The sequence below is a fragment of the Parasteatoda tepidariorum genome, chromosome 8 (assembly GCF_982258835.1).
Source record: "Parasteatoda tepidariorum strain Cologne lab strain chromosome 8, Ptep-v5.0, whole genome shotgun sequence".
NCBI lineage: Eukaryota > Metazoa > Arthropoda > Arachnida > Araneae > Theridiidae > Parasteatoda > Parasteatoda tepidariorum.
In genome coordinates, this window is record NC_141762.1 from 48,254,618 (window position 1) to 48,279,817 (window position 25,200).

At 30.8% G+C, this 25,200-nt stretch overlaps 1 protein-coding gene across 7 annotated transcripts in view; it reads left to right on the forward strand.

The window, feature by feature from the left end:
* Nucleotides 1-24,794, forward strand: part of LOC147806126 (arylsulfatase B-like) — a 45,931-nt gene extending 21,137 nt beyond the window's left edge. For 4 of the 7 annotated variants that reach the window (XM_087150233.1, XM_087150230.1, XM_087150231.1 and 1 more), the window contains exons 2-10: nucleotides 7,194-7,340; nucleotides 9,712-9,871; nucleotides 10,116-10,228; nucleotides 10,774-10,908; nucleotides 12,929-13,051; nucleotides 14,510-14,639; nucleotides 17,482-17,778; nucleotides 21,779-22,233; nucleotides 23,822-24,794. In XM_087150233.1, the coding sequence (XP_087006359.1) occupies nucleotides 7,221-7,340; nucleotides 9,712-9,871; nucleotides 10,116-10,228; nucleotides 10,774-10,908; nucleotides 12,929-13,051; nucleotides 14,510-14,639; nucleotides 17,482-17,778; nucleotides 21,779-22,233; nucleotides 23,822-23,992 (1,704 nt within the window). In that variant the 5' untranslated portion in view covers nucleotides 7,194-7,220 and the 3' untranslated portion in view covers nucleotides 23,993-24,794. Of the gene's footprint in view, nucleotides 1-2,505; nucleotides 3,340-4,072; nucleotides 4,214-7,193; nucleotides 7,341-9,711; nucleotides 9,872-10,115; nucleotides 10,229-10,773; nucleotides 10,909-12,928; nucleotides 13,052-14,509; nucleotides 14,640-17,481; nucleotides 17,779-21,778; nucleotides 22,234-23,821 lie in introns of those variants that run through there. The other 3 variants (XM_087150228.1, XM_087150229.1, XM_087150234.1) reach the window with 3 other exon arrangements.
* The last annotated feature ends 406 nt before the right edge of the window (nucleotides 24,795-25,200 follow it).

Below are 25,200 nucleotides of genomic sequence, written 5' to 3' on the forward strand. Positions count from 1 at the left end.
CGGCCGGGATCGAACCCATGAACTCTTGGACATGGGACCAGCGTCCTACCAACCAGGCTATCCCGGCCTAATAATTCTTATTAAAAATATATCAATAATTAATTTTATAATTTCAATGATAAATAATTGTTTCTCTTAATTTAAATCTAAATAACTGAAAATAATAGCACATTTGAAGATTGTTTGGAAGGGTCATGTTTGGAAAATTTTACTCTTAATGCAGGAAAGACAACGGTGTTTCATGTTGTATTTCGTAACCACAAACTGTTAAAATGCTAAATATAATATTTTCACTTATTTTGACTTAAACTAATATAAAATAATGAGCAAAATACAAAAGTTATATTTAATAAAAATTATGGGTCAAAAGTTTAATGATTTAAAATATTATAGTGTAAAGTAAGTGAAAGTGTAAAAGTGAATCAGTACATGAAAAAAAAGTATCAAAAATTAAGGAAACAAAAAATTGTTCTTTTATAAGAACCTGCAAATTGGGTATGGATTGATAAGGAGTTGAATTTCCAGTTTTGTTTGTGAGAGAGGGGAGAGATAACACCACTCTCTTTATCACTTTTTAAGGTTGGATGGAAGATTTACATGCAAACAAAATGGCACAATTTGAGTAGATCGATACAATTCGAGGTGGAAATTAATTTTATTTACCGAATTTTTCTTTAGAATGGAAATGAAACATAGGACAAAAATCTATTGTAAGTGTATTTTAGATGATTGTAAAGCATCATGAATACTAGAAAACGATAATATAATTCGTCATAAAGCTCATCATACCCACGCGCCTGATAAGGGTAAAAACGTAAAAAAAAGTTTTGACTTCAAACCCGTAAAGCGGATAATTTAAGTTCGTGTAAGCAATAGAGCACCCCAAGATTATTATAATTTTTTTTTGTTTAATAAAAGTCGTCACACTGTTTAATTGTGTTGCATAAAGATCATACTTTTAAGCCAAATTTACCAAATATTCTGAAATTAAAGGGAAAAAAATATTAATCCTATGCGCATTGGAATTAACAGTAGTTGCTTACATATTCTTCAGATTATTGATTTTACAATTAAATCAGATAAAAATTCCAAAATTGAAAAAAATTACAGTGTCTGGATACATTTAAGCATTTAAGACTATTTTTATTAGACTATTAAGCATTAAGACTATTATTATTATTTAAGACTATTTTATGCCTCATACGAGTCTTTCTATATTAAAGCATGGCTTAAAATAGATTTCTCTTATTAATTTTAAAACGTAGAAATCGTTCGCTCACAAAGAGCCACAAAAAGTCAAAATGCCAATTAACAGATTATTTTTTGAAGTTAATGAGTAATAATTCTTAGAAAAATAAGCATTAAGAAAATCCCAAAAATTCACTATCGTCAGAATGGCGTCATCCTTGGAATATATCAAAATTTTTAAATTTTCCCGTTTTAATGACGTTTGATTAAATTAAGGATATTCTTGCAACCAATTCCCTTTCTGAATCCCTGTTTATGTAGCGAGAGTTATCAAAAATTCGCAACTTTTTCATGATGTAACTGCTAGCAAAACTACGACCCGAATGGCCTAACCCCAAGCCCCTGCGAAGAAACCCTGTTCCTTAAGAATTTATTATAAGATGCTAAATAAAATATTAAAAGAATACAAAATATTTAATTCTAAATTGACAAAATATTCTTTGAAAGAAACGCTCTTGAAAGCAGCAGAATTTTCAAAAGAAAGAATAAATATAGCAATAAAGAAAACGAAGGAAATAAAAATATGAGCACCGAAGCCGACGTCTTCAGGGGGTACCGGCCTCGGAAGCCATAAAATAAAACCTTTTCTATTGAGAGAGAGGCAAAATTAAATGCCAAAAGTAACTCTCTCAGTACCCCGAAGGTTTTGTATAAATCCAGGAAAAAATACATGAAATGCATAAAACTAATTCAAATGTTGAATATTTTGATTTTAAAACTGATATTGTTAAAAAAATAATCAAAATTGGTGTTTTTGATAAAAGGAAAGCTTTTAAATTTTAAGTTAATTTTTTCTGCAACTTTAATACTAATCTGTGAAATAAAATTTTTAAAAATTCAGATTTTTCACAATTGGTTAGGATTAAAAATATTTGCAATAACGTTGAAAGTTTTCAGGAGGCTGTGAATAATTTTTTGAATAATTTAAGTAATAATGTTTTTCCTTTTAACTTTTGTAATGTTAATTTTTTGATTAAGAAAATGATTGAAGAATACTAGATTTTTATTTCTTTTAACAGGGTGCAATTCAAATCTTAACTGAGCAGTCCCAGTTAAGCATTATATTAATTTGTTACGTAATCATCTCTTCTACTTTTCTTTTTTTCAATCTGCGCATGCTAATAGAGGGCGTTGTTTTCTTTTGTTTTAAGTGTTTCCTTTGCATTTAGTTTGCTTGTGAAATCGTTGTTTGACCGGTTTAATGTGAGTTTTTATTTTCTCAAGTTTTTGTTTGAATTTCTTTTCTGAATTGGTTTTATGTATTTCATGTATTTTTTCCTGGACTTATACAAAACCTTCGGGGTACTGAGAGAGTTACTTTTGGCATTTAATTTTGCCTCTCTCTCTCAATAGAAAAGGTTTTGTTTTATGGCTTCCGAGGCCGGTACCCCCTGAAGACGTCGGCTTCGGTGGTCATATTTTTATTTCCTTCGTTTTCTTTATTGCTATATGCTGAATAAAACTTCGAAACCAACTTGTGCCTCGTATGTGGAAATGACTTGTGTTTTCTTCAAATAAGATCATAAATTCTTATAAGCCGGCAATTTGGTAATACGTGGGGTCATAAAATAAAGTTCAGACTATATTTCGAAATAAGGAAAAAAAAAATGAAGGAATGAAACTTTTGAAATGCAATTGCACTTTTTGAAACAGAAAAAAAAGGAAAGAAAATGGATAATTGAACTTACATTTCACTCAAGTTCCTGTTGATGTAACAAAAAGCTAGAAGATTCTTTATAATCCCACCCAGAAGTCGATAGAAAAATAGCAAGTGGTTCATCAAATCAACGAAAAAAGAAATTTTTAGTACTTCATCGTTCTGCTAATGTCGATACACAACCGTGGATAAAGTTAATATGAAGCAATAAATTTCCAGTCAAGATTTCATCGCATTTTAAGAATCATTGAGTAAGACATCTGGATAATTTCAAGTGCGCAGAATCGTGTGATATCATCCCTTTATAGGAGACTTTAGAAACAGTAACTATTAAAAAGTATTTCTTCAGCGTATCAGTTTTAAGTAAAGCTTTTATTCTATGAATTATTATTATTTCACAATATTATGTGGATACATATTAGTCTTCTAAATGGGTAAGTTATTTTTATGAAATTATTTTGTTTCTAACAGTAATTTTTTTGTTTTAAGAAAGTTAATTCGTTTCTTTGTATTTAATTATATATTATACGTATTAAATATTTCGTGAAATTATGCTCCTCATCAGGTTTCCTATTAGAAATTGTTCCTTAATTTTAATAAGTGAATTTTCTAAAACATAATGAGCTAAAATTAAAATGTTCTCTTATTGTTTGCGTTATTTATTTTTTCATTATTATTATCTGTATTTTTTATTTTCAAATTTTTTGAAGTTTTGCAAGAAATTCGAAGTAAAATGAATGGAAAAAGTTAATCCTGAGAAATGGTGCGTCTGAAATTCATCATCAGAATTATGTGTAATGATAAATTTTAAGTGAAAAGTAAATTAGTATAAGAATTTTGATTAAATATGCTTAGTAACAATTTAAATAAAATATCCTGCATTAAGACATACTTTTCTTTAAAAAAAATATTCATTTCTGAAAAGTAAAGTTAGTTATTTACGGCTATTTTGAGTAGCCTAAAAGTATATTGAGAAATATAGGTCGAGGCACAAGCAAATCACGGATACAAACTCATTTTATTTATGTTACTCTTACCTGTTTCAGAAATCTGGAAAAATCATAAAACGTTATATTTATCTATAAAGCTATTTCTTTTTTAGACGAAACCATAAAACTTTATTAGCGTAAGGTTTTGATGCAAATAAACATCTGAACTTCACTTCTTCATTCAAATTTTGTTAACGATATTGTTAAAATGTATCCCTGTTTTAAAGGAATGTTAAAGATTATAACTACTTTTGTTAGAATTAATTTGTTAGATAAATTTAAATTCATTAAAAAATTAAGTAAAGTTAGGTTTCATTAAGTAAGTAATGTTCTTAAAGTTATACTCTTCTAGTTTAATTTTTTTTTATAAGTATGTTTTTATGATAATGTTTGTTATAATGTATCATTAATGTATGTTTATTGATAATATATTTGTCAAAAACTATTTTTAATTGTAAGGTATACAATTTTTATCATTAATTTAAAGAATTGAATTTTACATGGCAAAATGGTCAAATTTCGTGAAATCTGTCGAATAGTTCATGAGGAATCAAATTAAAAAAAAAACTGTATTTAAAAAAAGTCGTATTTTTAAAATTCGATTTCTCAGCAACCATTGTACCGATTTTACTCAAATTTTGTATTTTGTAATGTAAAATTATATTCGTTAAAATAATGTAAAAAATTTCCTACTTTTATATTTATGTAAATAAAAAATAATTACAGTCAACAGTTAGAATGCTATTGAATCAAAGTCTAAATTGAAAATAATAATTGTTCCTTATTTATAAAAGGAAATTATTTACCAATTTATACATTTTGAGCTTGTAAATAGGGCAAACTTAATCAATGTCCAGACATTTCGATTTCTGAGATTGAAAATTGTATTTATAATTTCTGTTAAAAGTATGTTAACCCTCTCGCTGCGTTTTATGAAAATACTTTTAAAAATTGCGTATTTTTTTATTATAGATTTCAAATCTACACATATTTTAGAATTAAAATATTCAAAAAATTTTTTAAAAAGGAATTTTCTTTTTAATTTCGAATAAGATTATAAGGAATAATGCTGTCGGAAATTGAAAATTAAAGAAAAATTACAGAACAGCAAAATTTTGATAGTTAATCTTGGTTAGATTATGATATATTTTATGAAATACAAAGGTAAAACTTATCTACAAATAAAATTATGCAAAATAGTTACAAAATATTTATTAGAAATTAAGTTTAATATGACAAAATTCGAAACAGGGCTCAAAGCAAAGTCCTACCTTGAAAAATTGGCCCTAAATTTGTGTTACCTTGTAATTTTTTGTTGTTGCCAGGTTTACTTTTTTAAGCAACAGACAGCACATTTCGAAAAGACCACGTAAGCTGTTTTAAAATATGCTTATATATTTCACAAAATATGGACAAATCGCGCTATCTGTTAGCGCAGATCTAAAACAATTGAACATGACAGAAAAGGTGAAAGGAAACCATGAACGGGAAAAGAGCGGGATGTTAGTTAAATGAAATGGTACCTTCCACCTTGTACAGGGAAATCGAGAGATATACAACTAAAGAGTTTAAAATTTTCCCAAAATACCTATTACAACAATAAAATAACTTGAAATCTAAAAAAAATCAATAAATCCTAGTTTAGTTGAGAAAAACCTAAATTTATTGATTTTTGAGATTCTAAAACTGGCAAGACTATGGAAAATTTATTTAACTTTTTCACTTTTAGTATTTTTTGTTTAACGAAATAAGGCATTTGCCTGATAACACACTTATACCACAATAATATCTTGTGGTCAGCTAATTTGCTATAATTCTGAGGCTTGAAAAAGAACGTGACAATTATTTAGAACAATTATAGTGTTTAAACAAAAACTTCAAATACTAATAAAAATTAAATGAAATAGATTAGTATACTATCGGAAAAAAATCTACTTAGTAGCTAAAAGAATGAGAATTTGAAAAATGAAAAAATATAATGAAATAATTGGTTAAATAGTACTATGAATCACTCGTGGCCAGGTAATACAATTTTAAAATTATGACGTTAAGACAATATATCAGATACTGAGATATTTTAATACGCTCAACAATTTTGGTTTTATGGGTTATTTCGGCTTAAGAATATGCCTTCTTTTGTGCACAGCATAGAACAGTAATTTTTTCCAGTTTCGAAATAAGGTTGCACTTATTCTATCAGAACTGCAATCGGTTGCCTGCTGTCCCAAACAGCTTATGCCATACAGATCTATCTGTAGCCAGTGCTCTTCATAGTCATACTTTTATACTACTCTGTCCATTCTCCACACCATCTAATCATAAAGTACTAAGTCTGCGTAAGGTAGTTACCGGCGTGGTCTATAAAGTGCTTAATAATGATGGGAACATGATCTTTTCTAAATAGCTACTTCGTGTTTTCGTAAATTCTGCAATTTTACTTGTTCGTCTATTAAAATATTCAATTTGTAAATGACCAAATAGTCCGACTGTTGGTTCCGGTTAAAAGAAATTGAATATAGTGTGATAGTTCAAAGGTACCTTTTTTTGACCTCGGAGCCTAACGTTTTTGTTCCATCATTTCAGATTTATATTTCAAAATTTAATTTACTTTTGCTTATCTATGAACTTTTTGCTTATCTATAAAATAGGCATTTTGAATCTAGCAAAGAAAACCGTCTGAAAAACTACTTGTAATATTGATTTTAAACTAGATTACAAAAAAAAAGAAGAAAAATTAAAGTACGAATTCCAAAGATAAACATTCTGGAGGATTTGGAAGGAACGACACCAAAATTTGTACAAGAGAATGTTCTTTTGCAAATTTTGTTTGAAAAGTGGTTTTAAGAAACATATTGCTCTTATATTGGATTTTAAAATGAAATTTGTATACTTTATGCTGCTTTTCTTCACTATAGCGAATTTACTTTTTATTTTGTTCCTAAATTGCAAAACCCCCCTAATTTAGCCAGATTTATCAAGATTCATGCTAAATTGCATCATGTTTCGGAATTTTGCGTATCATTTTATGCAATTTTTTTTCATCAACATTTATAATCAATGTTTTCATGCAGTTTAATTTATATAGAATGAAATGAGTTAGCATCGTATATATATTGATTTTCAGGATGTTGTTCTTAAAAAGAAATGAAATTTTTTTTTTGAACACATTAACTCGTGGTCTGTCATTTGGTTTATTAAGGGTCTTTTAATGATGCAAGATTAAATATATTTGCTGTGCAGCCTTATATAGTTCATGCATATCATTTTCTTACATTAACAAGATCATTTTCTTATTGCAGTTAAGTCTTTCAAGAGCGATTTTCTGAATGATCGACATTATGAAGAATATTCTAACATTTTTCCTTTTTGTGTTTTTTTCAACTGCCGGAGGAGAAGGCATTCTGAATAGGTCTCCCCATATTATTCTAATATATGCGGATGATTTGGTAAATTTCATGATTCAATTTTCTCAAAATAAATAAATAAATAAATAAATAAATAAATAAATAAATAAATAAATAAAAAAAAATAAAAATAAAAATAATATTTTTAAAAACCACGTTTTTGTAGTGGAGAATAACAATTAAATAAAAATTTTTTTGAAAAGCGAAAAACGTGGGGCTCATGAAATACATAACAGTAACAGTATGTGTGCTCATAAGAATATGTGTATGTATATCTGTAATTGTATCTGAATGCGGATGTGTATGTGGCTGTGCATGTGTATGAGTAAGAAAATGTGCATATGTACATGTACTGTTATGTATTTCATGCTCCCCACGTTTTTCGTTTTCCAAATTTTTTGTTTTTCAAGTATTATTCTTCACTACAAAAACGTGGTTTTTAAAAATATTATTTTTATTTTTTTTGTACTCACTTCCAAAATCTAAATTTTCTCACTCACTGTACACAAAACTTTTCAACTGACATGTGACACTAATTTGAAATAATCGAATCGACAACAAAAGACAATCGCGAAAATATTAATTTTTCTCTAATTGTAATTTTCTTTTCTTTTGTATGCCTTTTTTCTCTTCATTTTCATGCATTGTCATCCAATTCTGAACTATGTGCCAAATTTGAAGTCAAATTTGAATAGTCGGGAAGTCAGTTTAAAATCGATTGCAAAATTCCAACCGAACAGACATACACGAAGGCAAGTTGATGTAAACATTGATTTAGTAAATAAATAAAGAAAATAGCTAACCATATACACGAGTTAAGATGTTGTTACCATAATTTTAAAGATATTAAACATTCGATGCTAGGACCCAGTTACAGCATTAAAAATTGGGGAAAACTTTAGGTACGATACCTGGCTTACTGTTAATAGGAGTTTGGGACATCATAGCCTTAGTAACATCCTAATTTTGTTATAATAGGATCAATATTCACGAATGTTGATTGTATAAAGAGCTAGGGAGTCCGTCATACTCCAATATTTTGTCTAGATAAGATTGTTCAATGCACCCGATATTTTATAGCCTTTAATTATGCGATATTAAGCGTACCAAGAGTGGCCGATTTCAGCCTACATTTTTCCGCTACTATTTAGCCTAAATAGGACTTGTGTACAATTGATCCTAGTTATCTCCATTGAGAGAGCCGTGGTGGTTCAGAGGATACAGCATTCATCTTCCAATGAGGTGAACCGAGTTCGAATCCCATCGATGACTTTTCGATAGAAATTCTGCAACCTGCTCGTACCGATCACAGTGCTGACATAAAAATATCCTCAGTGGTACACGGATCATGAGTTAGATTCCCCTTGCCCTCAAGCTAAACGTGGGAGGTTTTCGTGGTTTACATCCCTGTGTAACGCAAGTTCGGGTTAGTTCTATCAAAAAAGTCTTCCACGAAGGCAAATTTCTCCCAATATTTGCTCCAGGAGTTCCTTTGTCTTCTGAACTGGATTTTGGTGACCAGCGGAAGTGGCTAAATTCAGAAGAGTGCTCTTGGATCCACTCCCAGACATGAACATTATTGAACGTATTTGGGATGCCTTGCAACGTGATGTTCAGAAGATATCCCCACCCCCTCTTACTCCCACTGGTTTATGGACATCCCTGCAGGATTCATGGTGTCAATTATCTCCAGCACTACTTCACACATTGATCTAATCCATGCTACGTCATGTTGCGGCACTTCTGCGAGCTCGCTGGGGCCCTACACGATATTAGGCAGGTATACCAGTTATTTTGGCTCTTCAGTGTATTATCTTTATACCTTTTTAATTGGGTACTTGCAACTCAAGAAGAAGTGAATTGATTGTGCCTAACTACATGGGTTAAATAAGATTTAATTGGATACCTGTAAGCATGTGTCTCGAACCTGATTGGCTTCCGAAAAACAAATGCTATGATTTATCTACGGTGACGTCGCTTACAGGTGTCCAATCACGGAGTTACTATAAAATCTTATTCTTTTCCTAAACTTAATTTACAATTATTTCAAGCATTTTTCTGAAAACAGACGACTAAAAAAAGTAAGTACAGGTGACAGAATATGTTATGCAATAAAGTTTTATGAAGGAAATATAGTAGTTAACCACGTCGAGAAAAGTGAAATTTAATGAAGATAAATATTTAATATTTTGCTTACTTTTATGTAAAAAACATTTAAGGAACTAAAACTGTGTCCAAACGTAATTTATTAATTAAATTAAATTTACAGAAATAATCAATTAAATGTATGTATTTACACAAATCCTAGTTTGATAATAAAACTTTTCTTCATATATTTCTTTTCATTACAACTTCTAAAATATAACTATAACGTTAATTTCGTTAAAATAAATCGTCTTTACTAAATTCTTAGGGATGGAATGATGTGAGTTTCCATGGATCTCCAGAAATTCCGACTCCTAACATAGACGCCTTGGCGGCGAATGGTATTCTTTTGAACAACTACTACGGAGAACCTTTGTGCACTCCCTCAAGGGCAGCTCTTCTCACTGGGAAATATCCTATTAGATTAGGTAAAATAAAATTATATTATCGTAATAATAGCATTTACTACATCATCATCATAATAAGTTTCACTATATTACGCGGACGGGGCCAGATATGAACAGAAATTAGAGATCGCAAAGCCCGAATTCGCCATTTGGAGAGAAGACCAATTCTATGTTTTGGCAATCCCCCCCCCCTCTCCTCAGTTGCATGGTATGTACCGCATCCCTTTTCGTATTTGATTGTTACAAATATTTTCTGAAATTTCAGGTCTCCAACACAGTGTATTAAAACCCGGAGAAAAAAGTGGCCTACCACTAAAAGAGATAACGTTACCTCAACACTTGAAATCATTGGGCTATTCAACTCACATGATTGGGAAGGTACATATTATTTCTGTTTCAAATAATTAGTTTTCAAGTTAGCAAAATTATAAACAAATTATTTGCAATTACCTTTCAAACATGAATTATTTATTCCACATTGAAAAAAAAACATGGTTTGTTCTTTGAAACCTATATATAATCATGAAAACTGTGCTGAAAAATGTATTTAAAATTTTAAATTTCTTTAAAAAATTTACTAAATATGAAATCGACGTAAGTGATCAAAAGCGAAAACGTAAAAGTGATTATGTTGAATAGCAGAGATTTGGAAACTTCTATGTTGCTTAAAAATATAAATAAAATTAAAATTTATTCCTAAATGAGTATGTCATCAAACAATGAATCCATAAAAATTTAAAATTTTACTCATATATGTTAATTTTATGTAAAATATTTAACCTAACAAGCAAAACAATATAATGTTTAATTGCTTCAGAAACTATTAGAAAAATAAACATGGTTCTAATGTTAAACATTAAAGTGCAATGTATTTAACAAAGTAGTTGACATGAAATAATGTAAAAATTTAATTGGTATTTTAGTGGCATCTTGGATATATGACAAAAGAATATACTCCAACATATAGAGGGTTCGATTCATTTTTTGGTTATTACAACGGTTTGCTAGATTACTATGATTATACCTCACAAGTTATAACTGAACTTCCTGATATACCTGTAAGTATGCATAATTTTACATTACAAAAAGTTACATACTTTATGATCCCAAAAATAAGGTTTAAATTGAAGAAAGATGGGATAGAAAAAACAATTTAATGAATTCTGCTCTGAGAAGAAGTTAATTTTTCGATCAGACGATTTTCGATTGGACCTTTAACTTAATTAATTTTATTATCAGAATTAGTTGATTAATTTAGTTAACGTAAAAAATTTTTTCAATCAAAACTTGTTACGAAGCTATTCAAAAAATGGCGTCTTAAAATGTTAATACACTAAAAATGTGTTCAAATTTGCAACCATTTGTGAGCAATAATGTTGTGTAATTTGAAGATAAATTTAACGGATGGTCTTGATAATATTTTAGATGAAATGGTCGGATATAAGGCTGAAAATATAGTTCCATAAATTTTTACGGCAGGATTTTTTAAGGATTTTATTTAGAGAATAAGAAAAAAATTGCCATACCTTTTGTGAAGCCATACCTTTCTTGAATTGCCATACCATACCGTGTGTCTCATTTGCGACATTGTTAATAACCGCAACATCACTCCATTGCTGTTACTTGGTTTCAACGTAATCTTTTCTTGTAAAACTTTCCTTTAGACGATTACTATATTTTCCTATGATTTCAGGCTTCTTTAATTCATTGCAATCCAATTTTCTGACCTCCTGGTGCTTGTTTTATTTTATTTTATAACCGTCGTTGAACAGCCGACCCAATTTCATGGGTTTACGACTACTAATGTTCAACTCCGTAGCCTTGTAATTTTGAACCAATCCAGAAGACAAGGAAACTCCTGGATCAGTACCCCCAGAGGTATTGATTTGTTATGGGAACATGGAGGACTTTGAGACTCGACAGATTTAACGTGCATCAGTCACCATTTACTACACGGGGAGTCTTCGGCCGGCGAGGATCGAACCCACGACCTCTTGGACATGGGCCCAGCACCCTACCGACCAGGCTATCCCGGCCTTCCTGGTGCTTGTTTGTTGTAAATGCTCTGCTAATCTTTGCTCTCACTTTAAACATAACTAGAAAGTGATCAGAGCCAATATTTGCACCCCTATAACTACGCACATCGATTAGACTACTTCGGTGTCTTTTATCAATCAAAATATGATCTATCTGACTTAGTGTCAGGTAACATCGTTATAGGTAAATGATGCTGAATAAAGTTAAACTTTATTTTGAAGGGATGACCTATTTAAAATGTGTGTTAGCTTAAACTAAGAACTTTAAGTTACCGGGAAGGACGTCAAACTATTACACATAAAAAGGCATTCGAATTTTAGCTTTATTAATTATGTCGGTATTTGTCTTTCAGTTTTGTGCACGCTTTCGTAATGTTGTTCAAACTGATTATGATTTATCGATTCACTTTTTTACTCCATACGAAAGACGAAGAAATTTCATTAAGCGGCCGTGGTTGCCTAATTCTTAGAGAATCGGACTCCGGTCCAGAGCGGACAGAGTTCGATCCTCAACTGCTCTAAGGTCCAATGAGAACATGCGATATACGTACTCATTTAATAAGGTCCAACGATTGGCAGCTGAGCAATTACATAGGAGCAGAGATCTGGAGAAAATATCCTCCCCCTTCAGATCTAGGTCTAAATTGAATAAGTTGCCTCACAAAATTGGGATAGTATATCTTCGGATCATCCTCAGAACCATTTCCCTACCACCGCCAATAACTTATTGTACAGCTCTAGTACGAGGCAAATAAAGTACTTACCTACCACTTTCATTTACAGAATGTTCGCCATTCAAAGACTGAGCCAGCGCTTTGGGAATGGTAGCGGTAATTGTTCCCAAGGCTCCAAAACGTCAATGATTCTGGTGTCTCATAAGAGATATATATATAAATATTATTTTCATCAGCAGTTTAAGAAATAATACATTTGATTTCAAATAATAAAAATTTATAATAAGGAGAAATTAAAAGTGTATATCAGGTTCACGGAACGTTTCATATTTATATTTTGTTAATTAATTCACTTTGCTTTTTTTCAGAAATACTTTGGAATTGATCTTTACAATCAAACAAGGTTGATAAGAGATTTTCGAGGTCAATATGCCACTCATGTTTTCACCGAAAAAGCTAGAAACATAATTTCGAATCATGATTCTACAGAGGTAACTTAAAAAACTTAAATATTTGTAACTTTTTGGGATACTTACACGCTGACAATCATATTGGCTACGTAAAATAACATCCCCCGCAAATAAATGCCACCGGAGCTATCTATAATAACATTATCAAATGTCTGGTAAAATGTATTTTTGTAGAAAGGCCACGACATCTTTTTCACTAGTCGGTAAATTTCATATTCGCATTTCTCTTGCATTTGCCATTGCATCAAACAAATACGTAACAAACACAAAAAAGGCGGGAAAGAATTTCGAAAGGAAAAGCTTATGGTTGCTACTTTGATGACTTTCCAGTTACCAGTTTATCGTGTTATCTCCAAAATTGGCATGGTTTACTCTATAAAGTAACCTTTTTTAGGATTCGAATACCAACTAAATTGAGTTGTGACTACGTATTTATTTATTTACTATTACTTAAAAGTATGTAAAACTCATGTAATGTGTATATTAATATGTATAAGGGTACCAAATTACTATTCATATGGTCACCTTAATAATTTTTGGTCTAAGAATCGAATTTTGGCGTGATTAGATACAATTTTAATGGTTCAAAGGGCCAATCTTAAATATGCTAGTTAATTTCAGCAAGCGATATATTTATGAACAAAGTTAAACACAAGAACGAACTTTAATATTTTTGTCATGATTTGGATTATTTTAAAATACCGGCGTAATCAGGAAAATATGATCTTAATACTTTAATCAAGAAAGCGGTCGAAAGTTTGAACCCCTTAATGTTAAATATCTGTCGAGCGGACTGTGTAGTGCTCAGAGAGCGGACCTCAATTCAGAAAGGTCATTGGTTTGAATCCCGAACAAGGCATGGATGTTCTTTCATTCTCTGTACTATCTGTCCTGACTGTGAGAGCAACGTTGAAAGGGTAATTATGTGGCTCATTTTATTCAAATTTTATATTTTGCCATTTAAAATACATACTTAATAATTATGTTAGACTTTGTATCTTCATCGAATTAGCAGAGTTAGAGAGAATTAGTTTGTTCATCGAATCATTATTTCATCGAATAAGCAGCGCCATCTTTTGATGATCTTTACCGAACATAGCAATCCATACAATTATAGCTCTCTTCTCCCATTTCACTTAAATTTATTTTCAAATTGTTAGCACCGAGAGTGCGCGGTCTCGGTCCTCGTTAAACTATTCTATCTTAAAGTGCTCGACTTCGCGCAGGTCGTGGGGTTACCAGAGCGGAGGAACAAAGCGGAGAACCATCTGCAGAAGAGCAAAATTGTGATAGCATGTCTTCCGATCATCCTCGGGGATGTTTCACAGACCGTCGCCATTAGCTCCAGTGAGACGAAAAATAAATACCTACCTACCCAAATTGTTAGACTTTTGAGACATTTTAAAACTGTGTCCTCAAAAATAAGTGACTATTGTCAAACCCATTTGTATTATTTTGTAAGAAGAATTTTTTTTTCAGCCCTTGTTCTTGTATTTATCGCACTTAGCAGTTCATTCGTCTGGCAACGACTTTAATCCTGTTGAAGCCCCGGCAGAGGTTATAAGAAAGTTTAAATACATCAAAAATATAAACCGTAGAATACAAGCTGGTAAGTGTCTTCTCACACTGTTTTTTCCTATCAATGAATTTTTTTTTCAAGTAAAATTAACTTCAACCTATGAAGACATTTTCCCCAAATTCTTGAGCTTACATTAGTGAAAAAATTACTCTTATAACCCCAATCGTTTTGTGCTTACGCATACACGTCACTAATTTGGGTCTCAGATTTGTTTCCGAAATATTTCGTTGTAATTTCTTTTATTTAAGAAAACTTTAAAAAAAAAGAACCAGGAGCGCTATGAATTATTTTTAAAAATACATCTAAGAGTCTGCTTCTCATTTGTTTCTGAAACATTCTGCTTCTGTCAGCTGTTCGTTTGTTTCTCAAACATTTTAAGACTTTTTTAAGGGAAAAAGAGTTTTATAGAAGCTTGAATGCTTATAACTGAATGTATTACGCTGCCATATAGAAAACATGAAATTAATGTTTGAATTTAGCTTTACTTAACAAAATTAATCTTACTAGATATTATTATTATTATTTATTTATTTTCTGATGATAAATGTTAAGTATAATCGTTTAAATTGTTCTCTTTAATTTTATCTGGGAGATAAGAATCATCGCCATCACAGTCTCGCACCATCAAAGTGTATTTTTTGAATTTAATTATTCCGTAATAATTTTCGATTTCGAACTAGACTGTTTGTATTACCAATTATAAAGATTGCATTTCTTGCGCGAAAAGCAAGATGGGAGTTTTAAAGATTGTTGCGGTTCAGATAGGGTTGAAAATACACAATAGTAAGTGAAAATTATGAGGAATATTTTGCGAAGGGTTTAAGTTCGTTGATTGAAGATGGAAAACAAAAATCGGAATTCGAAGAAAATAGAGAAAAAGAAGCTAAAAAGACAAAAAACAATTCACGAAATGGAACCGGAGGGAAAATACACATTCCAATCTGAGTGTGTATTTTACTAAAACTCGTAACTTGGTTGAAGGCACAATAAAGAGTGTAATGTAGGAATTTATTATTTGATTATTATTTGGTTAATCTAGAGATAGAGTTGCCAATAAGCTTTATTTTGATAATTTCGTATTTCTTAAAAGCGTGCAGCTATATTTAGACCGATAACGACTGAATTTGTCATGAGATTAGGCTTCTCGCGTATCTCTATTTCGTTTGTTAATAAGCTTCATATTTAAAGTTTATTTCTATTGTTTTTATAAACAAATCCATGAGATACCACTGTTAAGATTTATAGGAACCATTATTACTAAACATTATTTACTAATATCTCTGCATAGCACTTTTTAGGCTGCTTTAATATTATTATTTAAACTATTATTATTGAAATTAGAACAAATAGTTAAATGCTTAAAATTAAAACCCCTAATCAAATTCATTATACACTTTAGAATACTTCCCTACTGCTCGTTTTCCAATATTTAGTACAAATTATTTCTTTGATGTATATTTCTGTAATGCTTCCTTTTTTATTAGTGACAAAATCTGCAGTGAATTAGATTTGATTTCGAAGAATAGATTGGATTTGATTTCGAAAATACCCCCTCCACAAAAAAAGCACTGGATATTTGATTTTCTATCAAAATGCTATATTGTCTAACATCTAAGTGATACTTTTTAAGCAGTATTGTTTTTTTAATTATATTGATTCTTAGTTGTATTACATTTATTATTCTTATTCATAAATTGCAGAAAATAAAATTAAAGTGAATCTCTCCTTTAAAACAAGTAGTACACAGGGGTTAAATTCTCCACAATTTCGAGGACTCAGGCATGAAGGTAACAATGCAGTCAGTATTGTGGAGTGGCTGACTTTATTTACCAACCAAATTAGTACCCATCGATCTGAAGCTGTATAAAGTCACCACGATGTTTGAACCCTATGGAATGTAAGTTGGAAACCAACAAAAGATGATGGTTCCTGATGAATTTGTTTGTTGGTCCATCAAAAAATACCATCAAACCATGTCGGTTCTTGATGGATTTTTTTTCTAGGACAATTGAAAAATACCATCAAAATATGTTGGTTTCTGATGAATTTGTTTGTTGGTCCATCAAAAAATACCATCAAACTATATCGGTTCTTGATGGGTTTTTTTAGGACCATTGAAAAATACCATCGAAATATGTTGCTTCCTGATGAGTTTTTTTAGGGCCATCAAAAATACCATTAAACTCTGTTGGTTTTTGATAGATTTTTTTGTTAGACCATCGAAAAATACCATCAAACCATGGTAGTTTTGTTCATATTGGTCCAACATAAAGTTGTTTCAATTCCTAATATGAGGTGATGGTCAGTCTTGATGGTACTATCATAAAATTTAGATGGTTTTAATTGAATCTCATGATGGTTACTATCTTATTAATGTTGGTCCATCTAAGAAAAAACATCATAAATTTTGTCTTGGGCAGCCCTTACCAGTAGCAGTTTAGATGAGCTTTCACAACAGAAGTGAGCTCTCACTCAAGTGATGAGTGAGAAGAAGATGAGCTCTCACTCAAGTGATGAGCTCTCACGACAAAAGTACGATTATACTAGTTCTTATTTGGACCTTAATTTAAAATTACTGTAGTTCTGGTTACCCAAAACAAAGTTTATGACTGGGTTTTCTATGATGGGCCAACATGAATAAAATGGTTACCATCATAAAAGTCCATCAAATAGCATCTTACTTCAAGACTGACCATCTTCCCGTTTTAGGAATTGGAGCAACTTTATGTTGGTGTAACTAGTAATCCAATGTTTTTCAACATTCAACTTTTAATTTGACGTTCGATACACCAAAGGCAATACTATCACAGAGACTTTTCTTATTACTCTTATTAAACACAGAAAAAAATAATGCTCATTTTTAATATTACAGCCGTGACATCGGTACTGGATGATTCTGTTGGCGAGATTATTCAAACTTTGCACCAAAGGAATATGTTGGACAACAGCATAATTATTTTTGCATCTGACAATGGAGGGCAGGTAGATGGTTTGATGGGTGGATATTCCTCTAATAATCCATTGAGGGGTAAGAAGAAAACTCTATGGGAAGGAGGTGTTCGGCTACCTGCCCTCATATGGAGTCCACTTCTGAAACTGAGTGATTCGATAATATCAAATCAGTTAATGCATGTCTCTGATTGGCTACCAACTCTTTATTTCGCTGCAGGTACACTTATTTTAAATTTTTTAGTCCTATTGTTTGCTTTTCTTTGTTTGCAGTAAGTTTAATGTTTAAAAGATTTTGAGAAAAAATGTGTCTTTTATATCACTGCTTTGGCAACCAGTTTGGCCAAATTTCAAAATTATCTTGTGCAACATAAAAACTTTAATTGTAACCAAATCGAATGCACAGAGAGTACCACTGCATTAAAATATTCTAATTCTTAAACCCCTCTTCTAACCATGCACATAAATTAGTTTTATTAACCAAATTTTTTCACAGTCTAGCTTTTTACCGCGTGGAAGTACTTGATTTCAATATTAGCTATTTTCGATTGTTGTCCGAGATATTGTCAAAGTTCTCTAGGCATTGAATTTTAGTAATAATTTAAAATCTGTTCGGCGGTTACTAAATCACTCAAATCACCGTAAGTATGAGTTGGGGACATTTCAGTAAAGCAGGGACCAGAAGTATTATTAAATATTTCTATTTCTGCATATCCTGTGTATGATATATATATATATATATATATATATATATATATATATATACTAGGAGGTTCAGCCCCCTGTTCGCTTCCGCTCACCAACCCCGAAGAGATTTCTTCGCAATAATTGTCTTTTCATGGCAAAAAACAGTTTTTCTACGAAAGTTTAAATTATTCACTTAACATCTATGTACTGAAAGGAATTCTGTTTGCTTGCGCTTGTGCCTCTACTTCCCGCGTCCAAATATTACTATCTATTAGTATTATAAAGATTTAGATCTCTTGATGAACAGAAGTGATTTTTCGAAGTAATCATTTTTCAAAATAACATTTATATTTTTATAACATTATATTCTTATAACATTATATTGTTCAAACAAATTTGATGAGCTCACAACCATAATTTAATATTTTTGCTAGTAATAGCATTACTGAAAAATAACTTTAAATTAGGGATACAGAAATATTTAAAAGAGAACAATACCTTTACAACTTTTGTTAATTTTAAGTTCATGACAACCAAAACAATATTGAAATGAATTTGGAAAAACTGGATCCATTCAGCTTTAGGTCGTAAGTTTAGTTGTAACATTTTAGCAAGCAGCATTAGTAAAAATTATTACCTTTTCACACACATGCGTTCTCAATTTTAATTGGCTGTTTTGTGCGTTACTAACCGCAAGTGTTCTGTGATTGGCTATTTGTTATCATTTCACTCTCTTCTTGCTGCATTGCTCTTCACTAGCTGCATTGTTTGATATTTAAAAAATATGAAACATTTAGCCAAATCAGTGGAATCTTTTTGGTTGAGATTAATCTGTCGGGAATATGCGTCAAGTATTGTGATCCTATTTCTGAAAAACTTAATTTAAAGCAATACATTTCAGTGATTTTTTTTGAAGATGAAAACCACATGTTTTTTACAATAGACGTTAAAGTGTTTTAAGCCCAGCTATGAAAGGGTGATGAATGGTGCTTCTGGCAAACACTGACCATAGTGCTAACGTAAGATACCCTAGTGATGGATGGATCATTAGTTAGATTCGCCTTTTCTTGGGGTACCGTGGGATCGTGGTTTTGCCCTCCATATATCGTGAATGAGGTTTAGTTCCATGAAAAGTCTAATAGTTTGTCCTAATACTTGATCCAGGTATTCCTTTATTTTCTCAATTACGTTCAAAATTATAAAAACTACAGAGTTTAACACTGATAGTCGAATCCCCAAAAATGAGTAGGCTTTTCACTGCTGCATCAAAAATAAAACGAAAAATAAAATAAAATAGCCATTATTGAAGAATTGGTGATATAACATTATGGGTGTCATTATTATGATCATGTGTCATTGAAGAATTATGAAACAAGTTGCTATTAATAAGTAATTTGCTTAAATTGTTATAATCATATCAACTTTATTCGCAGAATAAAATTGAAATAAGTTTTTAAAATTACTTGACAAACTTTAAAAAAATGTAAAATTCATATGTTAAAAGTGGTCTTACTCTATAATTATTTATTTTACAGAAATTAATTAAAGTCTAATGAATGTATCTTGCCCCCTATACTTTCCCTGATTTATAGAAAGAAGCCACAGAAATCAGAATATGTAAGAAATTTAAAAATACGATAACGACTTGTATTTAACAAGGCTAATTCCATTTTTTTTAAATAGTTGACTTGATACACTATTCTGACAAGTTTTTCATTAATAATAAAGTTTTTTCTTCTGTTTTCAAATGTTATATTTATTTTCGTGAGCAACTTTTTAAAGTGTTTCGACATTAATATGAAGTACACTCAGAAATATAATTTTACTATAAATATTTCCAGAAATAATTGTATGCAGGGTACACTTTTTTATGACTACTATATTGCCATTCACTAAAAATTGACATGTGACCCTCGGTTCGCTAAACGATTATCTACAATACATTGAATAACACTTTTAAAATCCTATTTCTGAACAAATTGACGAAAATTATTTCTAAGTTCATCGACACATTAAAGAAAAATAGAGCTAATTATTAAAGAAAAAAAATTCTCAATCGAAAATGAGCCATAATTACATTTTTATGATATATCAATTTTCATGGAAATAAGACAACAAATAAGCTTATTACAAAATGAAAGGTAGCTTGTAACTCTTCATGAATAATTTGTTTTACTTTTAATAACTGCTATGCTCAACGCTGAGTAATTTGTAGACGTTGATTTCTTCCACACATGAGTGCATTTAACAACTTACTCAGAGCTAGGTAACGTTAGTAACTTATAACAGTGAATAAATATACACTCACATGAAGATATATTGTTAGTTTATAGGGATAACTTATAAAATAATTAAAATTAAAGATTTTTTTATCGATTTTGTTGGAAAAAAAGGGTAATAAAATAAACAGATTTTATTTTTTGAGTAATCAATAAAAAACTAAGTTCTGAAATGAATATATATACTCTATCAGATGGCCGCAAAATTTTATACTCTTCTTGAAATCTAATGAAATCAATTCATTATCATAAAAAGCTACTTATTCATGAATTAAGTTTGCCCCATAATTTTCTATATTTGTTTTTTCAAAGTCTTGCGCATTTTTAATATCTTTTTCGTATAACAAATGCATATATTTTTTGTAAATGATACCTAAGGAGCTTTTTTCATATTCCCACCGATGCAAATTTCCTACCACTCTTCCTTTCTTGTAGAACATCGAAGGCTTTAATTATTTTCCTTTTCAGTGTTCGTCTTGTACATATCCTGAGTGCTCACGAGATCATCGCCAAACAAAAAATTTTTTTTCCTCATTCTCAGTCAAAAATTTAGCAGAAGAGTTCCGATTTTTTTTTGGATGTTGGTTTCTGTTGGTTCAAAAACTAGTTAATTAAAGTGATTCTTCGAATACGTGACATGGTAGCCAATATTCTTTTCTATCTTTTCTTAAACGTAAATGAATCACTTTACATTGTTATCCAAAATCAAAAAGCAAAAGCTAAAAGGAAGGTTTAGATTTCTTCAAGATAATTTATTTTGTGATCAGATATTTCTTGCAGAGAACAAAATACACGAAAGCCTGAATTGATAATGCTTAATAAAATCTGAATTGGCAATACTTGGAAAGATATTTGTTAAGCAACATGCGCAATTTTTAAATTCACCAAATGTAAGCGGTTTGTTTGAACTTTGAAATGAAATTAAGCTGTTCAAAGTACTTTTCCTTAAAAATTTTCGTTAGTTACTCAGTTACATATTTTTCATATTTTTCATAACAACTAGCTTAGATAGGATAAAGAAAAAATTTAATGAAAATAATTCATGCAACTTTTATATGAAATGAGTCAAGGCTTTCAAAACTTACATTTTGAATTAAGATAAAGATAGATTATTCACCATTTGCTTAAAATCCATTCTTTAAATGTACTTTTTGCTTAATAAATTTTTTATTATGCGCTTCAGATTTGATTAGGATCTTTGAAATCACCTAAGATGCCATATTCAATTAATGAATATATCGTATAATCTTACAGGAGGAAATCCAGATGACTTGGGATATCTGGATGGCCACAATATGTGGCCTTCGCTTTTAACTGGCAGACCATCTCCAAGAACAGATCTACTTCATGGATTGGATCCCATTGTCGGTTTTTCAGCCTTTAGAAGTGGTGATTGGAAAATAGTCAATGGAACCAATGGGGAAGGATATGATGGGTGGTATGGTCCTACGGGTACAGAAGATATCAATGTAGGGGAGTCAATGGGCGAATGGGTATTCAGTAAAGGAAGTGTTGTGGGAGACATTTTGAAACAAACAGGACAATGGTTTGCTAAAGACATTGATAAGTGGTACAGCGAATCTCTGGTTAAATGCAGCGAATATTTGAAGGAAAACACTGTTGATTGTCTTCCAGACAATAGGCCTAGTTTATTCAACATTAGAAATGATCCATGTGAATATCTTAATTTAGCACCATTTTATCCTGAGGTAAGATGATATTTCATTTTTTAGTTATCGGGTATTTCAAAAGTGACCTGAAGCTTGTAAAATCAGCTTAAAAAAGGAAAGGAATGAAAAAATCAAAAACATTCTGTCTGTGAAAGGCAGAGAATATGTTTTTAATTAGCCTCAAAATTATCATGAAAACTATAAAACATCGTTTATTGAAAAATATTAAGCTATTCCAACTGAAGTATTTCAACTATCGTCAATTACTTCTGTCCTGGTAGTAGTTTTTATTTATTTTCCTTCCTTAAAAAAACATTATGAAATAGTTCTTCTCAATAAGGGTCGCCATCTTTTCACGAACATTATAACTAATTTTTTAATTTGTTGAGAACAATTAATAGTTTTTTTTTTAAACAGAACACTTTCATCTTAAATTCCTGCTGATTTTTTTTTCTTTTGGTAAGCAGTTTATTTATCGATTCATCACAAAGGTTCTTCGTATTTGTACTCCTTGTACATGTGAGGTTGTATATGTGAGGCCATGCATATTTATTGTACGTATGAGGTCATACATATTTTATGATACACAAAGCACGTTTTACGTAATTTATTTGCAATTAAAATGTTTTATTTTGACGCGATCTGTACGTGGGAAATTATGTTGGATCTCCACTTGTTTCTCTTAGAAGGTACCAAAAAAGAGTTTTCATGTTTTTTCCGCTTTGGCACCAAAGAATTGAAACATCAAGAGTATGAGTTATCATAAGCATGAAAACGTAAACTTACATGTTAGCGAATTTCTGAATGAAAATTATTTTCCTGCATATATTACGAAAAGCTGAAACTAACTATGCTATAAGTTGGGAAGAATTGAAAGATTAAAAGCGAATAGTTCATATCAACCAACAATGCATTCTATATATGCAGGTTCAATAATAATATTTGCATTTGCAATTGTTATTCATCGATGAGGAGTATTAATCGTTCGTGCTGATACGTTTTTAAGTACAATAAAAAAGTGCTCAAAAAGCAGAAGAAGCCGTTGATGACAGCTATGAAAGACGTAACATTGAAAGGAGACGTGTCATCAGTCATGATAATTTTTAAAAGCATATTTATTGTCTTGTTTTTTGAAAGTTTAACAACGTAACAGTCAAGTAAGCCATGGATTATTATTTAAGTGAATAAAAAAGATGTTTACGAAATCTAATTAAATATTATCGAGTTAATTACAGTGAAAGCGAAAAAAGCAGCAAAATTACCTTTATTGGTGTATAAAAGTGAAAGGGGGTAAAAATAGTTTTAAAAAAACTATTATTTGAGCTGTTTATCAGTTTAAACCGATGGAATTATACTTTTTTTGCATGCTCTCACTCTGTCTTAGTTGAAGTTGAAATCTACAATGATTCCTCGGACTTAATAATTTTTAGCTTCATTAAATCATTTTCTAAAGTTAATTATTAAACCATTTTATAAGTTAACAGATATTTTTAACCTAATTTTCTACTTAAACATACAGTTCAGGCAAGAGTCGCAGAGCACCCTCTAACTATAAAGAGCGAAAAGATGTACAATAATTTCATGTTATTTTTCTTATTTGTTTCAAAAGTTTCCATGCTTTTCTTAGATAGTTGATGCCATGATGGATGAAATAAAATCTTACCAAAAAGTCTCAGTTGAACCTCAAAGCAAGCCGAGTGATCGAAGGGCAAATCCCATGTGCTATGGTTTTGCCCATGTAACTTGGATGGAACCAGAGTTCTCTGCCCAATATGAGAAATGTGATTTTTCTGACTAAATACAAGATTTAATAGATATCAATAACTACAGATTGAATTGAATTATCTCTCTTTCTTACTTCTATGGATATCATAACATACTGTTAGTAATAAGTATTACTGTAAATTTTAGTTCCAATACATCAACTAAGCAGATGTTTTTAGGCAAAATGGCTTTATAAATTATGAGAAATTAATTGAAAGTTTCTACCTGACTTCATATTACACACAGTGTGTCTCAGAAATATAGCAGCAAATTTTTAGGGGAACACAGTATGAGGTTTGAAGGGGTCACGCAATCTTTTAAGTGGTGCTCTACATTTCAGTGCTATGATGCTATTGTGCATGTAGCACCACTGTGTGAATCCTGATAGGCAATTGAATGCTTATCTGCTTTCTGGAGACTTAATCTATTTCTATGAGCAGCTCTCAAAGCAAGTCTGTGGAGGTTGCAATGGATCTCTTTGCAAGACTTGCTTACAATCTATTATCAAAGAAACTCCTTGTTTGTGCACTTGTTCAACAATGTGATTCCTACAAGCATATGTTTTGTAGTACGCCATTAATACAAAACGCCATTCTTTATGTGTTTCGTGAGCATATCTCTCCTGTCAAAGATTATTGTAACATTTTTGAGACACCAAGTACATATTTAAATGGTCTATCCAATACTTTTTTGGAAGTAATAAGTGATTCGTACCGAATATTTTAATTGTAAAAGAAAACCCGATGGTATTTACAGAATATCTTTTATTGTCATGCTAATAAAAGTTCCTCATATTCGATTTCACTTATTAATGGAAATAAAACTTAACACTAAAACAGATATTTTTATTTCGTTTATTACTTATTTAGGTCATAATAGGTTTAATTTAGTACATTTGGCATAATACGCTATTTAATAAACTTGCGCAATTAAAATAATTAATACAAAATAAGGGTTTAAAATTGCAAAGTAATAGAGAAGCAATAATCGCAATGTTGTTATTCAACCAAAAAATACAAAGAATTTAATGGACGTCATAGTGAGTGAAGATGCAATATCCTTGAACAATCAATTTTCTTGATAGGCCTATACGGTATAATAAATTTCAAATAAGGTCTTCCTCGGCCGAGTGGTCACGCCGTTCCACCAAACTATTTGTAGCATGGCTGTAGAGGATTCGAAACCCATTGTAAATCTGTATGTATGCGATGTGTACTATCTGTTCCTCAACTTGGCATAGGC